The 19109-nt window shown below is 35.2% G+C and overlaps 1 protein-coding gene across 13 annotated transcripts in view; it reads right to left on the minus strand.

Annotated features, from left to right (window-relative positions):
* HDAC9 (histone deacetylase 9) overlaps positions 1-19109 on the minus strand; it is a 456332-nt gene that overhangs the window by 54468 nt on the left and 382755 nt on the right. For all 13 annotated transcript variants that reach the window (XM_039706463.1, XM_039706396.1, XM_039706402.1 and 10 more), the window contains one exon: positions 6190-6308. In XM_039706463.1, the coding sequence (XP_039562397.1) occupies positions 6190-6308 (119 nt within the window). The remainder of the gene's footprint in view (positions 1-6189; positions 6309-19109) is intronic.

Consider the following 19109-nt stretch of genomic DNA (forward strand, 5'->3'; position numbering starts at 1 on the left):
GAGAGTAACATTATTATCTGGGGACTCCTTTAGAAACGAAGTACTTCCAGGAAAAAAACAAACCCCAAAACAATGAACATATATAGCCTTTTAAGTACTTGAAATACTCAGAATAGTCACATAGAATGTTTTAGAACTAATGAACATATATAGCCTTTTAAGTACTTGAAATACTCAGAATAGTCACATAGAATGTTTTAGAACTAATGAACATATATAGCCTTTTAAGTACTTGAAATACTCAGAATAGTCACATAGAATGTTTTAGAAATACTGAAGTTGGAACATGGGAAACTTCATCTGTGAAACATATCTGAAGTACCAGGCTTTGACCCTGAGGAGTTCTGCATTTGAATTCAGTGATATACAGTTCTAGCATTTGCCTTTGGTCTGTTTCTAACCCATATAATATGCCCAAAACACATGGGGAAACTGAGAAGAATTTCAAGATACAGCAGGACAGTTGTGAAGGCTCAAGAAAAGACGAGTCATTGAATAAAAACTTTTGCATGAAGCCTTTGGTGTGTTGAGTGTGCTATGGCATACCTAATTCTAAGGATGCCAGCTATTTATAAGTCTCCTTTAAAGCCTTCCAGTGACAGCTGGTACACCATGCTAGATCATTTGTTTCAGCAATCAGTCATCTCTTTACTACAACTGTGCCCATTACTTCTGAATTTGCTTGTGCCAAGATGCTAGGTATTTTAGCTTTTTATAGCGTTTCATGTTACATTCAGAGATCTTTTTATCAAAACTCATTACTCCCAGTGGAAACTGGAATTGAAATGTGAAAGGCAAAGCAAAGGAAACCAACAGGCCCCCAAGTTCCACCTGGTTGCTCTTACTTGTTTCCTGCAAAGTATCAGTTCCAGCCATGAGAAGAGATTCCTCACAGAAGAGCTGTTGCCTATTTGTAAGTCAGCAGTCTTTCTTATACATTAATTTCTACCACTTATGCTGACATCAACTCTGGAAATAACCAGGGCTCAAGAGAAGGAAAACTGTTAATAACTTCAGCACTTTTTTCATTGGTCCCAATTGAATGGAGTGTATTACAACATAATGCAGCTTTTGATAGGTTAAGGGAGATATTGCAATTTTCTCAAATAAAAATATTAAAAGTTTCAAATCAGCTTAGATATAATCAGTCATATTCCAGGCACTGGATCAACTTTTCATTACAAATTTGGCGTAACAAGACAAATATTCCAACAGACAAAATATCATTTACTCTTTAAATGCCCACAGTGGTATCCTTTCCTACTGCTAATTGCTGATTCTATTTTGCACTCTGGTGTCAAATAGCATCTTTGGAATAGGAGAGTAAAACAACAGGAAAACTCTAGTAAATCTCATAGCCCTTAACAAATGCAGTGCTTCAGGAAGTTAAGTACCTTGAAAAAGGTCTTCATTCTTTCTTGACACTTCTCTATTTACTTTATTCTTTTTATGGAATGGTCACGATTTAATGAGCAATTATGTAGAATATTTACTTGAACAGTAAAGTGATCTTAGTGGCTTTAGCAAGCATTATTCTAAGGGCTGTTCTATAAAACAAAGAGAAAGTACTTCACCTCAGGATAATGTTACATGGAGATCTTCAGCCAGCAGAGCTAAATTTAAAAACAGTTCCCTTACAAGATCTAACAACTTGCAGATTTATGATCAGATCTGACAGATCACTACACAAAAGTAGTGATCAGACTTGCTCACTAAACAAAATTCAAATTGTGTGATATTACTGTATATTTCAGCAGATAATGCAAAAATTAACTGTAAAATAAAGCACAAAATGTACCAATTCTATCTTCAGTAGTTCTATCTAAGGATCATCAAGATAACAGGAAAGAGTAGAGTAATATTCGTTAAGCATATCCTTACTATTCTAAATAGAAAATTCCCTTTACTTCTACCATTATTTTTGTTATATTTTCTTGTCAATACAACTTTTATTACTCCAGTACAAAAAGTGAATTTGATAAAAATGTGTTTTGATAATACCTGTTACATGGTGGGAATATTTTGTGTTATCTTATTGAAAAAAAAATATAATAAAAAGAAACCACTGGACTAGTCAGGAACCGAGACATGTTTTCCTCTCACCTGACTACATTTTACAATAAAATCAAAGCACTTTTACAGTCTCTGATCTAAACAAAGAATCCCAAACACATCAATAGTTACTCTGCATAAGAGCTGAGTATGAGAGTTCCAGGTGCTGCACCCACCTTCACCTTACATCTTGGGGAACCACTTAGCCAAGCAACAGGGACAGAGCCATGGTAGTACTGAAGATAGACTTGACGTGGCAAAAGGTATTCCTCTATTTCAGCTAACGAAGTTAAACTTGAGTCATTACAGAAGGGGCACAGAAAGCAAAATCTAAGATAAGTTGCCTGAATATTCCTGACAGAACACACCAGATATTAGATAAGCTCCTGAGCAAGACTTGGAACCTTTAACTGATGCAAGACCCTGGGCCAAGAGGACTAACAGTGAAGTTTAACATGGTAATTGCCTCACTTTGTTCTCTTTGCTTTTTGATGTTAAACTTGGTGCAGTTCCCATAGCATAATGCCACAGGCAAGGCAGTGTCTGTGAGTAAAGATAATATTTTTAGCAGACAAAAAGTTTTTATTTGGAAAACAAAGTCCTTTTCTGACACAAACCCTTTTGAGGGAGGAAGACCTTCTTCAGGGCAAAGCAATTGTGAATTCAAAAGTATACCTGTTTCTAATTATGCTAGGTGGCCTTTCATCAGTGTTGTCAATAAAGCTTGCCTTTCCTTACTAAGATATTAGGAATGTAGCTTGTACCAACGGACTGAAAACTTCCCAGCAGCAACAAGTTCTGCCATATGCCACCAGTCATATCAAATCTTTGAAGCCCTTTTTGTTCTTAAAATAATATAAAATCCATCACAAAGTTTATGCGCATGGGTTGAGTATATATTTCAAGATGTGTATGGGTATGTAGGTGTATTATACAAGCAACTTTGAAATCATAGCACTTCATTAAGAGAGAGGATTGGCACAAAGAGCTAACATAAAGAAAAATGTGCCTATGAAATCCTCAGAGTTGGGGTTGAAACAAATGTTTTACTTAATGTTCATTCTCAATTCTACATTGCACCAAACAAATCTGTTTCACAGACAGGTAAAACTTAGTTAAATATTGGTCAGTTTAGTGAAAACTAATCAACAGATGAGGAGGAATTGCAAAGCCACTTTGTAAAAATAGGGAAAGTGATCTGAAAAGTGCAATAAGATAGGAAAGATTCAAACTTTTTCCCTTCCAATCTTTTTTTAAAGGCTGTCTTTTTTTCCTTTTTTTTTAATGGGAAAAAGACCATTAGTGATTTCATTACTTAACACAACTAGAGATAAATTAGGAAGTGAGATACCTTCAAGCTCTGCTATCATCACTGATCTCAATTGGCCAAATTCCACTCTACAGCCTTCTAGAGGAGTTGAGAGTCACCTCACTGTGAGAAATCCTGACATACACAACAGACACACAGATTTAAAATCAGCTTCAAATATAAATATATATGATTGTTTTGTTGCTGACATATTTCTTTACTAATAAGAAATGGCAACTCCTCAGTAAATAAGATTGTATGATAATATAGAAAAAAGTTCAAATTCTGAGTTAAAGCAGATTACAGTTTACATTTCTCAAACTGTGCAGATTTACTAGACCATTTTTTGCTGAAGGTAATTGCCTGTTATATGGTTACTCCAATTAGTTCAATCTACTATCTTCATCCGATGATTTTTACTTTATAACTTGGGTTGAATGATTTGTTAATAAATTTTAATTTTTTCTCTTAGATTTTACTCTGAGGGAAAGACATAAAAAATTCATTACCAAGTATCTAGTGACTTCTAAATGCTTTTTAAGAGCAAGGTTAGTAGCTAAGGATCTATCTTCTCTCCTTTAATCTCAATCTTTCTCCAATTTGTAAAGCTTGTACTAAATCATAGAAATCAGAAAATTCAACATATTAAGTGTACACAAAGTACTAAAGATATATAAAGAAAGAATATTTACAGGTTCAGCTTTACTTGGCATACAATTCTTAATTATTACAAACCAATTATATTAAAACTTTGCACAAATATCTATTTTAATGTTCAATATGAAAGTTTCCCTTTGGACATTTTTTTAAATAGAATGTTAATTTTCCTACATTCCACATATAGTATGTTATGTTCTAAAATAGAATGGTGGAATGTGGAGAATTTTGTTTTGAGGAAATAATAAATTCCTTTGGCTCTGTAAAAATGGCTTTATTCATCCCTCAGGTGCATGATCATTATCTGACTTTATCTCAGCTTTTCTCTTAATTTAAACAAGAATCACCTACACTGGCTTTTTTTTGTCTGTAAGCAAAAAGTCACCTTTTGTTTTGGTTACACACACATATGCAGAAGTAGTGTGCAGCCTCTTATATTAGAAAATGTATTAAGATTTATTTTAAAAAGTTATTAAGAGTTAATTAATTAATTAATGAAAATTAACACTAATTCTAATGTTAGTTTTTCTTTTCTGCAATTTCTAGTTAAATTGTTGAAGTTGCTATGCCAAAGTATTATATACACCAAAGCATCTTGCATCCTTAAGGGACACATAGAATACCTTCTCAGCAGCTAAATACAGATAGTTATACAATGGTTCAACAAAATATCTAATTTAGTACCAGCTGAAAGTTCACCTCCCTGCCATACAAGCTCATGGGATGGTGCTGCTGACCAGGAACCACACATGGAAAAAAACAGCGAGTAAATAACTCACCTCTTCCTGCAAAATATTTTACTAAAAATCATAATACACAGGGAAATGATACTCTAACATGCACACTGCCTGCTATGTTTCTTTCCTCTCCAGTGTAGCCACTGCATTAGGCTGAAAAGCTGTGCTAAAACTCAATATGTCTCACTTGCAGCCAGAGGGATATTCCATTTCCAGCCCATTTGTGCATTAGCACCTGTGTAAGCTTCTTTGGGTAGACCCCTGCACTGCTCTCTGCATTCTCCCTTTTCACAGCACACCCCTATGGACACTCACTCTGCTCCTCCATCACTTTCATTGGTATTCAGGGGAGCCTGTTTAGCATGCAATGAAAATTAAAATAAAAAATATGTATATCTGCACTGAACCTCCTGAGGTAAACAACAGCTTTGGTCTATTGATCTGTAACAAAAGGCAGAGGTTAGAAGGACAAAATCCTCTGAACTGGAGTCCATTCCTGCAGTATTTTAAATGCCATTAAGTCTCATTGACTTCTCCAGACTTTTCCCAAGACATTTACCATTAGCAGCAGAGGTCCATATTTAATAGCGGTTGAAGTGATATTATAGACTGAATACACAGAATAGAAGATATACTGAGGAAAATTATTCACAGCATTGCATTAGGAAGCCATTTTGTGTTCCCCCGTGCAAAGCAATTGATATAAAGCAATATTTCAATGCACATTCTGTACAGAGAGTTACTACATCACGCAGCCTTGCTTAACATCCCAGGCTCAGAATCAGTTTGGCCACAATGTCTGGTAAGACCCAGGGTTTTTGGAGTGCTACAAATGAGATGTGTCGGACAGACCTGTCTTTCAAAAGTATTACATCTCTGCCATAAGCACACATTTTGAAAGACTGAAGTGGACATACAAATATTGAGAACCAGAAGAGTAGTATTTTAGAAAAATTTGGCCTTCGTAAACACTGATGTAATTCAGGATTAATGCCACGGAGCTGAAAATTTTACAATAACAAAAGAGCAATATGAGATTGGATTTAGGCATCCAAAGTCTAAAATCTCCGATATATATTTAAAGAGAAGTAACTTACTCCAGCATTTGGAAATTGGGGCCTATTGAAAAGCATGAAACCTCTAAAATGTTATTTGAATGCCAGAAAAGTAATACTTTAGAAAGTCAAGACAAAAATGCCAAGAGGAACATAAAGGAGTGAGCCAGGAACTCTAACATGTTTGCTTCCACCCTGTCCATGACTTGGGCAAGTGCTGCAGCTCTCCAGGCATCTCTGGGTATTAACTGCTGGACAGTCTCTGGCCTCAGTGACACAGCTGTTATCTCACAAAACAGAAACATAGATGTGAACTGGACTTATATTCCTGACTAGGAAAAATACCAACTCAGAAACACACGCCATTGGCAATACCTACATTTAGCTGTGACTTTGTACCCGCCCAGCGGAGGGTCGTGGCCTTCCACAGCATCGAATCCTGCTGACACCAGGACAATTTCTGGATCAAACTCGTTGGCAGCTGGCATAATCACAGTCCTGTGGAATGCAAAGAACCCAATGTGAAAAAATTAAAAGAACTTCCATCTTCATTATATAAATTGTCACAATCAGAAAAAACCCACAACACAAGATATTTTATTTTCATTAAACTTATCTCCATGGTAGCTGTTCAAGCCCAAGGCTTCAATGATTTTCTTTCTATAATCACTCTTTTTTTCTTTTGTATGACTGAGAAAAAAAAGGCAGGTACATGTGAAAGCCTCTAACATTACTTACACATCTGTGTCTGTTTTATCCTGCTGCCTATAAAAAGCTGCCTCTTCCAGGGAAGTGACTAATGGTTTACAGAGAGCTCTCAAAGCCTGACTGGAAACCCGGACTGCTCCAGTTAGTGTGAACTTGGTGTAAATTTGAACTATAAATTTCTTTTGGGAAAATGTTTGCTTTCCAAACTTTTTTTTTTTTACTCCTTAACATTTTTAAATGTTTGTCGAGGTGGGGGGTGACTCTAGCAAAGGAAAAACATGAAATTCCCTTAATCAAATCCAGACTATGTTGTCAAGCCTTTCCAAGGTCAAGCATAACAGGAATGTGACAACCACGAACTAGTGACAGCAACCCCTGCTGGTGTTAGGAAGATAATTCAGCCCTTTACAGTCACAAAGATTCCACTTTTTTAACCCCTTCCTTGACAAACTTATGTGTGGATATTTTACCACTTGGATTTTGCCCATCTCCAATCTCAAAGCCTGAATGCTGGATTGAAGGAGAAGATAAGCCCCTTTGCTCTGCACTTGCAGATGTTATTCTTTCAGGCTGACTCCAAAGGGAAGGAGCAAGGATGCCTTTTGCACTGGTTTGACAAACACTGAGCCTGTAATGGCTGTACTAAATCAGGGGGACACAACTAACATTAAAAGGCAAATACATATATGAATGTCCTAGAAAATTAACTCTAGAAAGTCCCAATTGGTCTACATTAGTCAGAATGTGAAGATTAATTTTGTACATGTGTAATGCTATTTGTTTAAGTTCAATGTTTATTGTTTATTTGATAAACAACTTAGTCCAAAGAAACCATATTTTTGTTGAAAGGTTTAGGTTTTCTGCAGAAAAAAAGACGCATTAATGATATTAACAATTCTCTAGGTTTTTCTTTAGTTTAATTCTTGATCTAGGCATTATAAAATTTATTTTGTTTTGTTTGCCTATTCTTAATTTTAGTATTAGGAAAATGTTCCTTTTACTTGTTAATCACAAAAAAAGAGAATTCAGATGAAGCAAAAAGTCTTTGTCAGAGCATGCATCATTTCAATGAATACAGTTCTACATTAAAAAAAGATAGAGATCACTTAAAAATTTTTGGTGGTTTTGCTGAAAAAAAAAATTTGTTTGGTGATTTTGCTGAAATTGCACCACAAATATCTACAGGCAAAGTGATATAAATTGTAAAATATTCCTTTTTTTACAAGTCATTAGTAGGCCTCTGCTGAAATATGGATTCCGATATTGAGCATTGCACTTCAAGAAGGACCTAGACCAACTGGAGAGATCAAAAGTGAAGAAAAAACTTTTAAAAAACATAACTTAAATGGATAAATAATATAAGTATAATTATTTGATTTGCATAACATGGGAACAAACATGATAAAAGTGCATGAATATGTAAGTCATTGCAAGAGGAAAGAAATAACCTGTTCTGTACCCTGTGGACAGGACCTGAAGCAGCTGCAGCAGGAAACATGTACTTCAGAGACTGGAACAAGCTTTTAAATACTAAGAATAAATAATAATATAAATAAAATGCTTAAGAAAATTGGAGACTCTCTATATCTTGGACTTTTTTATAATGTATTTGTTTCAGCTATTTTTTTATTATTTATTTTTTATAATAGCTGAAACAAATATCCACCAAGGTTGCTACAGGTTCGAGCTGACATGGCCTGGAGGCAGGCAGTCAATCACTCCTCCTCTGGGCTATTTTTCCTATTGTTCCACGATGTAGAACTCTCTAACACACAAAGTACACATATGAATACTTACATTAGGCATTACGTGACTGAGCTTTTGCAGGCTAATCTCCACAAAGCTAGGGAACAATATCAGGAATAAAGGTCTCCTATGCAACCACATCTTATCTTATGTACATACCTTCTGATACTTTAATTACAAATTCATTGTCTGAAGCAACATATACTTCCCAAACTTCCCCACGTCTGCAACACATGTGGCATGGATCCTGATCACTGATGAGGACTGTGGCTGATACACAATCTTCATCTGTCCCCATAGCACCATACATCTTATAGACTGAAAGAAGGAGGGATCCTATGAAGAACCCTCCCTATCTGCAGCCACTTGAGCTTTTGTCCTCCTCCTCTCCATTCATATTTCCTCAAATTCAAGTCAGGCTCTGCTTTTTATTTCTTCATGTCAAACAAAGTGGCAGCACCACAGAGTACAGAACAGACTAAGCTCAGGAGTCAGACAATGGAGTGTGTTCAGCGCAGAGAAGCTCTGCAAGCCCAAGTTGCTGAGCAGTAACAAGCCTCACCAGTCTAACACACAAAGAAATTTTTGAGAGTCTTATAATTTGGAACATTGGGAAAATCTACCACACTTCTACCACATTTCAAGACCTTGCTCTTAAGCGTAAAGATGTCAGCACATTTTTTAATAACAATGGGGCAAAACAATGCATTTGACCCTAAATCTCATTCATAAATGCAGCAAAAATTGTTTAGACAGTTTATTCAATTTTTTGTCAAATAAATATGTCTGACATTAAAAATGCCAACCATACTGAGTAGCAATAGGAAAATTATTATATACTGAAAGCAAGGTCTTTTGACACAAAGAACCAGGAATAGCTATTAACACCGTCTTTAATAGTGCTGAACAGGAAATAGTAGCACATTCATAAATCTCTACAGAAATGATATATAGGAATCTCAGCTCAAGAACTGAAAAGACTATAATACTAATAACTGGAGGTGGCATTTAGAATTCAGTGTTCTGTTAATGCTTTCAGTATTACCTGAACGCACTTTACCAAAATAACAGCTAAGAGGGTTTTTTCTGAAAGAAATAATGTTTTCTTTTAAAAATGTACACATTTCACCAGAAAAATAACATCCTACTTTTGCTGTATTATTGTCTAACACACTAAGACATAACTTTGGGTGTCCCTAGTCCTTGTTACAGGAGACAAGGCTACGATTTGGTCTTCCAAAAAGATGACAGCCACAAGTCTCTCAATTGCAAAGACCATATGACCTTCGGTTCCTGAATCTCTAATCCAGTCTTCCACATTAATCTACATTTAGGTGGTTACTCTTTTGAATAAGTTCTATGATATATCCACTCAAAAACCAGAAACTTAACATCTGGAAAACAGTGTTTTGGTTTGGAGTTTATATAGGTAGGACATCTGTAATGTTTGTCTGCTTTGTGGCAAGAAACCCACATGAAAATTCTTTCACAAAAATGACAGATACTTTCCTATATTGTGAAGTTCTATAAGGAATGATATACACACACATTTTTAAATATAGTCTTAATTTCACCAGGACATACATAAAACCTTTTGACATTTGTCACCGCTCAGGCTTTAGCACCTTCATATCTGTCTTTAGGAAAATCACAGAATCATAGAACCATAGAGTAGCTTGGGTTGGAAGGCACCTTTAAAGATCATCTAGCTCACCCAGCCTGCCATGGGCAGGGGCAAAAAATGTTTTGAGCTTGGTAGTTGTAAGGAAAGCCTACAGAAAGCGACATGATCACTTCTCCCTTGCAAACAATCTTTTCCTACCTCAGGATGTTGGACAGGCAGTGATGGTTCCTGATCCTTCACTATCTCTTGGGAGCAGAGAATCATCAGAGCCTGTATCTTGCATGTTTTCTATCTCTTCTATACTCTGGAGGGCACAGCAAGTAGTAAACAGGAGGAATCATACATTGGCTACCTCCTCAGGAGCTCCTATAACCATGTCACTTCCTTTCTCAGCTGCCTAAGAAGAGAATCCTCTGAATCTGATCATAACAGCAAATATGATGGGGTGGTTTTTTTTTAAAAAGCAGACAAATAATATTGGTCATACACTAATACATAGTCATGTTAACCTTCCCAGATTCCTCAGAGCAGCCCTATGCTCAGAAGTTAAGCTGCAGCTGGCAGGATTTGTTACGGTGCAAAGGGTCAGAATTCTACTCACCAGAAATCTTTGCAAGGGTGCACCAGCAGCCTGCATTCAGACCTTGCTAGGAACACTGATTATCTTATGCCCAGCAGGAGTAAGAAATATGATTTGGCTTCTGGCCATGGGTCACCAGACAGGTACAGACTGGGGACTGGCAGGCCATCACTTCTTTTTGAAGCCAGTCAGGCTCCAGAGCTTATCAGCAAACTAGCATAAAGTTAATGCTAGGATCCTTCTCTGACAAAACAAGCAGCTTTTGTCAGAAGAGAAATATATTTTATTCTTCCACTATGACTCACACTCTCCTCCACTTCCTTCTCCAAAGAAAATAAAACACATAAAAGTGATATTTATTTTCTGTGATCTGAATCATATAGAAGCATAAATATTTGGTATACCATAATCACCTAATGATGACAGCAGAGTTACAGGGGCATCTTGCCTGGCTGACTGTTTCCTTTTTTTCTCATTCATTTTCATTAATAAACATGTCAAAACCTGAAAGCTTGAGCAGCTGCATCGCAGAAGTTATTTATCTAAACCTTGCAGTTAGACTGTGTCTTCCAGATCATCGTAATGCAGATTCTTCTTTCAGTCTGATGGTACTGGGAACAGAGTATGTATCTGGGAAGCTGAAAAAATTTCTTTTTGTCAGACTAGGGAGATTTCCCCAAAGAATTAATATGTTCCATTTGGGTATGCTGCTGTCTGCAGAGAAGCCAAGGGATGGCTTCCAGTTGGGTGTAGTTCTAGAGAAAACATCAGGCATGTGATCTTCCCCTCCCCACCAATCTGAACATCAGATGCAAGACATTAAAGTGATTCTACCAAGGGACTCTGTTTCTTTTATTCTATTCTATTTTTGTACATTCAAAGCACATGGCTAGGATGCTACCAAACATTTGTTCTCCCAGAAGAGATTGCAGAGAAGTACCCAATGCAGAAACAAGTCTTGAAGCACCACAACACAGAGCTGGAAATCTCCAAAGAAAGCTAAACTTATGCAAATAGCTACAATTCTTTTGCTGTGTTGTTAGTTTAAAAAGGAAACAAGCGGGAACAACAGCACAGGACAATAATTTATGTAACAGAAAAATAATCCGTGCTGTTCTAAAACTGCAGATTGGAATGGCTGAGTAACATAAATTATTTGCTTATTCCCTAAAATCCTCCAGTGCTTTTATTCAGTGATCTCAAAGTACTTTGAGAACACTGAAAAATAGAAAGGTTCATATCTTCAGCTGGTATAAATCAGTATAGCTGTTTCTGATTGCCTAGTCCTCTAAACAGCCATTTCTTTACCCACTTCACAGATGAATCAGCTAAAACTAAAATCTGGTAAAAGCTTTAAATAAATTACCCAGTTGTCTCTTGAAAAACCTTGAGAGAAAATGCAGAAGACTCTAAAGTCCATAACTTCTACAAGCAGGGAAGAAAACTATAGATGCACTATAATTTATTCAGTTATACCAGACTTTTACTTTGAAAGAATACAGATATCTACAATGCACTAGTGCTGTTATTGTGGGGATTTAGCCACCAATTGGAGACCTAGTCTGTTGTTTGAAATAATGTAGGTCTGCCTACAGTTTCTCAGTGTCACATCCTGCAAATAAAATAGTGTACCAATCAATCACTATGTTGCCCTACCTTAAAATTACAGAAGGTAAAGTTGTTGAATGTTCCCTGATAAAAACAGATCAGAAAGCATTTAAAGGATTGCCCCTATAGGTATATGGAACATACAGTATCTATTATTTTTACGTGTTGTTTGCACGTTTTAATATAACACAGCATCAAGTAATGTCTGTTCTCACAGAAAGCTACATAGAATTTCTGTACAACTCGTACCTAATACTTTTTTTCTGCATCAATTGACTTTACAATAGTGTCTCTCACTAAAATTTTGGTTTAATTTCACAACATTCCTTTGTGCCAGTTCTGTTGTCAGCCCAAGTTCATCAAGGCCAAACTTGAGAACATTCCCTCAAAAATCCTTGATGATTATCATCTGACCATCAGCTTTGTCCTGGATTTATCCTCAAAGGCATATCAAAATTCTGCCAATTTTGTCTGCATTAGTTTCTAAGACATATATTTTATAGAAGTTTTATCTTTACAGCCTTTATTTTCATATGTTTTCTTTTATCCTTCTATCTTTTTAATAATTGTATTTCTTCCCTATTTCTTTTGTTAAGAACAGTCAGTATTCCTGTCCTTACTTTTATTTTATAGTTACCTTACTTGTTGTCTGGAGATACAAAACGTATTTTTCTTTATTTCTTCAAGGGGAAAAAGGTACCACATCAATACAAAGTCCTCAGTACTATAAGCATGTTCATGTCACTGGGATTTGCATATAGTTTTGAATTTAATCACATGCCAAAATGTTTAAACGGTCAAGGTCTTCCATGGATGCACCCATTTAAAGATCATTTATAAAGTTAGCAATTTTAGATGTTATAATTGTAGGAGTATCTAAGTGCCACTAATCAAAAAGTTTTAGAAGCACAGTTGTTTTTTTTCTTTCTTGCTTGCTTTCTTGCATATTTCATGGCTTTTAAAGACATTTTCGGAGCCTAAGGCTACTATTTGTGGGTGCCTTTTAAAATTAATAATTATTTTGGCATCCTTCACATAACTTTCCTCAATTCTTGAAGCTGGAACTGCAAGATCTTATGCAGTCAAAAAGTATATGATATATTGTCTAAAATATCTGCTTATCCTTCTACTTTTTAATTTAGAAACGTGGATTCAATGTAATTATAAGGACTCTTCTACATTTGATCTATAATATGCCTCAGTCAGAGTCTCTAAACTAGTATAAAAAAGACTAAAATAAGCAAAAGTCAACAGACAGAAAAACTATGAGAACTAGTACTTTGTGTTTTCCAAAATGCACTTAAAATTTAATAGCATAGTCAAGTAAAATTATCCAACTTCTTGAAACACGGGCAAATATACATGTACTATGCACACTCATGTCCATATTCAAAACAGAGTAAAATTCTAAGTCAGGTGGTAATAGGAAAAGGGATTGGCTAAAGATCATGGTAAAGGAGCTTGTTCAAAATTCATGGGCCTAAGCATGTCTCAAATGAGTATAGCTTTAAAGAAAAGGTTACATTAAAAGGCAAGCTTGCAAGTAGCAAAGGAAAGCTTACAAATATAAAGCCTTCTATGGAAACATAGGCCAAGATAATACCAACAGCAGCAGGACACAGAACACTTTTACCCTGAAAAACAGAGTTTAGAAAATCTGCATTTTCTATTAAATATTCCTCTGTCTTCTCAGACTCCTGTGGAAGCACTTACATGACAAAAAACAAAAACAAAAACAAAACAAAACAAACCACAAAAAAAAACCAAACAAAAAACCACAAAAAAACAAAACATCAAAAAAACAAACAAAAAAACCCCCCAAAAAACCCAAAAAACCCCCAAAAAACCCCAAACCAAAACAAAGACAAAGAAAAAAACACACACACACACACACAAAAAAAAAACAACCAAACCAACAAAAAAAAAAAGAAAAAAAACCCAACCAAACAAACCTTTTTGTTACTTCTCAGATCTCAGATATAAGTGGTTGGTAACATGCCATTCTTGTGAACAATTTGTTTACTAAATTCCAGTTGTTAGCTAAAGGACTGATGTGGCTTCCAAGAGCTGCACAACTGAAGATGATATATGAGAGAGAGGAAGTAGAGACTTAATTTGCAAGACAGAGTTTAAAATAAAACACAGAATAACCTAAAATAGTATCTCCAACACTGAGAAAGCAATATGCTATAAATATGGAATCCCACCATTTAAAGACAATTATTTTTCTATCAAAGCCATTCTAACTTATATGGGAAATGGTACTGACACATGCACACACACTGCCAAATTTTACCACCAAGTATTGTTTAGGATATCATGTAGCTTTCATGGTGTAACATGTTTCTGCCAGAATAATCAATTCAATGCTCATTACTCTGTTCTATGGAAGAAAAAGAAAGTAAATAACTAGAAGCTTTTCTGCGATAAATATAATAACCACATTTAGGGGTACCTCTTCTGTTTTAAAATTTGTATAATTGTTTAGAAAACATATTACATTCTTATCAAGGCTGAAAATACTACAGTATTTTCTACTACAAAATAACTATCAGTTTTGCCTTTTGACTAAGTAATTTGTCTCAGCAGTATTTTATCATAAAAGACTTGGCTTAAAATGTTAGCAAAATAAACTAATAATACTACTAAAACAGTGCACTGCTGCCAGTAATCTTAATAAGATTGCTCATAAGAAAGTGCTGTGCTATCAGAAATACTTAAATACAGAGTAAAAACTTGCCTCAATGTGTCACATTTCCCAAAATAAATGACAGCATGACATAACCACCAAGAAATTTCTTACATCTACAGAAAAGCTCACTATTTTGAGAATATTCTACATTTCAGTATATTTTAGGGTACTTGAAATTTTTGAAATTACTTAGCCCTCTAAGAATAGTAAAAGAGAAAGGAAAGCCTAGTACCTATTTTACTGACATTCCACAGTAATGGTAGAATCGGGGATTAAAAAGGTGCTTTTTGGAAAAAAATTAAAAGAAGAGGCCTCTAGAGTATCAGTTTGTCTCTACACTCCTTGCTGGGGGTATAGCATACACTTCAATGCACAGCAGGAAGAAAGAACATACGCTACCTAAAATTTATTTTTCATGATTATACAACAGCTTAGTTTGCAATGCAAACCATCTCCATATGTCACCACAAATGATTATTGCTTGACAAGTGTAAAATAGTTTACAGCTCTTGCAAAAGTGAGATGCGGAAGAAAGGAAGGGAAAGGAAGGTAAAACTGATTTAAAAATGCCCGGACAGAAGAATTGGAGTGGTTGTGGTTTTCAGGAGAGGAATAGGTTGAGTGGATAAAAGGACACAGAGATCCCCTGGAAAGAGCACTTTCACCAAGAAATTTTCTTAATTTGTGAAAAGTGCATTTAAATGAAAAGAAAAAAATCCCATTTTGCAGAAATCAAATTATTTATCAAGGTCATAGCCATTTGAAAAACCATAATTTTCCACCTTCTGTATTCATCAACAGGGTTGTGAATAAAAAGTATATGAAGTTGTCTTAATTTTTTTCTCAGAGTTCTCTACACATTTTCTCATACAGATGCTTTCTTGCTCTGTCTTATATTTTTTTCCATATACTCATAAGTACTTTTAATGGTATTTTCTCTCTGGTTTTATAGTTTATCATCAAGCAGGAAATTCACAATTTTCTGGATAGCAACTGCCATTTTAGTCTGTATTGTTACTTTTCCTTTTAAGTAATATTATTCAGAAAATTGCTCATATGACTAGTATTTTTCTGATGTTCTGGAGGGAAGATGCAGACATATATTATCTCCTCCTGTTTTTTTGCTGAAGAACAACATACACTGGTAGACAAGTGTAGACATATAGACATATAGACATTTTCTTACACCCAAACCAAATTAACCAACAAGAAGTGCCCTTGATCTTAATTGATACTACAGGCAGGCTATTGATGCTACAGGCAGCACCAGCATTCACCACTTCTGTATAAGTAAACATGGGTATGTTTGTCTGCTTCATGCTTGGCAGAGCCTTGTCATTGGAGCTGGGGCCACTTTGGACCAACTCAATGTATCTAGCAGGTATTTAAACAGACCAGCTGGCCTTCTTTCTGATAGCCAAAAATACAGTTTCCTTCATATAATAAGGCTTATTAAAAATGTAAAAATTTAGTGCAAAAGCTTCAAGTCTTCTCACTTTACCTAAATCAGTTGCCAGGTAATGGAACCCATACTGATATAATTTTATTGAGGATTTAGAAGAAACACTTACAGAGAATGTAAGGTAACCCAGAAAAGCACTTTTCAATCCCTGCCCTTTCCTCCTCCCTCTTCCCTCCCACTCTCCCACAAAATTCTCAGAGAGAAAGAGAGGAGATGTTTGTGGGACCAGAGGGAACACTCTCACTAATGCACTAATCCCAAGGTACCACATGGTGTTAGAAACTACAACTTTTTCTGGTGCAGTTTCAGCTACTGTTTGGTTAGAAATGTGATCTGGTGTTGGCTCTGTGTAGCTCCGAGGAATCCAGTCTCTTTTATATCATTCCATCCCTGTTCTTCTTTTACACTAATTTTACTCAACAAAATAGAGGAAATCTGATAGACTTTGAAGACAGAGAAAATTGGATGTCAGCACTTAGATATCAACTGAATTGAACGTGACTGGAAGGACTCAATTCACAAATAAAAGCACCAGACTTGTTCAGGGAGAATCATCAGGTAGGCTGTTTTAAAATGAGAAACACTCTCCTGCAAGAGGGTTACTCTTATAACTTAAAGATTGAAGCCAAAGAAAGGGTTGGAGAGAACTAAGGGAAATATGAAACCAAATATGACATGTTGAGAACAGGATTTTTTTCTGGTTTCAGTAGTATGAAAAAAAAAGGTTTTATACATAAAATTCAAAGAGAAGCATTTTCATGCAGAAAGAACTTTAAATATTAAGGAATCAATATCACAAATAAGAAGTTTAATAAAATACAAAAATAGTAAAAGAATCTTCATTAAAACAATATCTGAAACAAAACCCAAGATGATCAAAGATACCGTATCAGCTTCAGAGAAACTCAGGTAATAATATTACAAAAGGATATATATTCCATTCATAGGCACAATGAGGAAAAAAGGATACAGAAAAAAAAAGGTAAAATAAAAAGTTCTAAAAAAGGACGGTACACAGCACCACAGAGTTCAGGAATAACATGACTCCTGCATAAAGGTTTCACTGTTTTTTTAGCTAGGTTTTTTTTTGTTATTTTGTTGGGGGTTTTTTGGTTTTTTTGGGGTTTTTTGTGGTTTTGTGGGCTTTTTTTTTGGTTGGTTGGTTTTCTGGTTTTGTTTTTAAGAATCTTCATTAAAACAATATCTGAAACAAAACCCAAGATGATCAAAGATCATCTTTGTGGTCCTAGATCCATCATAACACTTTCAGTGGTGTATATGGACTAAGCCTTTTATCTGTGCCAGGCATTTTACAGCAGAAAGGCAATCCCACTCAGCCCAAGAGAGTCATATTGACACATTGCTATTCCATTTGCCAATACAATCACTCGCACCAACTCTTTATGTTGTCAGGACCTCTGAAGAAGGACTGAGAAAAAAATCAAGGTGTCACTTTGCCCAGAAACTGGACTTCTTACTGAGGTCAAAATATATTTAATAAAGCATTAACTTTCTAAGTATTTTAGAAACCCTGTCAGGACTTCATAATAATTTCTCTCCTAAGGATCTGACTTTAGTCAGCTTTAGCGTCCTTACTGCAATGAAGTTACCATTACTTTAGGAAATACTTTTGTCATTTCTTTACTTGAAATTGTCAACAGATCTTGTAAACTGTTCAAGGACTACTTAAGAGCCGCACTTTTCATGCTGCTACCTTTGGATTACCAACAGTCTCCAAAACACTGAACAATAACTTTTGGCAGTGAGTTCTTCCATTTCAATTGCCAATCTAGATTTAAATATTTGGAATTTTACACCAGCTGAGAAATTTGGCACACTGTTCTCATATACTCCTCTTTAAAATAACCTTTCCAACATGAAATTTCCAAACCTGCCATAGGGAGATGTGCAATTACAGAGAACGGGAGGAAGTTTTTATCATTGCTAATACATGGGAGGTGATCCAGTAGATTTTAAGTTGTGACCCCCTCAAGAAAGGTTAGAAGACTCTTGGCACCTAAGCAAAAAGAATTTGTCAGCCTTTCAGCATGAACAGCTAAGGAAAAAATTACTTATTAAAAACTGTACTTTTTGTACTGCGTTGCTGTAAGATAGTTCAGTCTTTGGAAGAAAAAACAGAATCTTAAGTTACTATAATGTCAAGGGAATATACAGAATGACTGTTTTTATAATCTTTTTTTTTTGCAAGGAAGGAATAGTGAACAGCAAAGCACTTTGAATCTCATACTGAAAAACAAAATATGAAATTGTAGGTATACTGCAATGTGATTTAATATTTTCCTTAGGCTCTATTTTCTTTATGGAAGCAACATTTCTCCTAGCAGATTTTATTTGACATCTGCAAAAGGATTGCAGTCTTTGTACTGCGTTGCTGTAAGATAGTTCAGTCTTTGGAAGAAAAAACAGAATCCTAAGTTACTATAATGTCAAGGAAATATACAGAATAACTGTTTTTATAATCACTCAAGCGGCAGTTCTTTTCAACGGTTTTTGACTTTTTATAATTCATAAGATCAATCAAATAATATCTACATATCCGATTTTGTTTTCTCACTTATTGAATACTTCAGGTCTTTGTCCTATTTTTTTTAATCCAGCTCTGCACACCTCATGGATACTATTAGGTGAGTAGTTTTTCAATGAGTTCCCTCTAACATAAAATAAATAATTTGTATTTTTTATATTATTTACCCAAGTTAGATTCAAAAAGATATTACAGTGGCAAAAATATGATTTTTAATTTCATGTCACAGCTGTTAAATTGTTAACAATGTCTTCGTTTTATTGTATATCTTGAAATCTAAAAAATCTGAGCTTTTAATTGGAAATCTTTAAAATTAATTCCAACCTCAAACATC

The sequence above is a fragment of the Passer montanus genome, unplaced genomic scaffold (genome assembly GCF_014805655.1).
Source record: "Passer montanus isolate IOZ18808 unplaced genomic scaffold, ASM1480565v1 scaffold10, whole genome shotgun sequence".
NCBI classification, from domain to species: domain Eukaryota; kingdom Metazoa; phylum Chordata; class Aves; order Passeriformes; family Passeridae; genus Passer; species Passer montanus.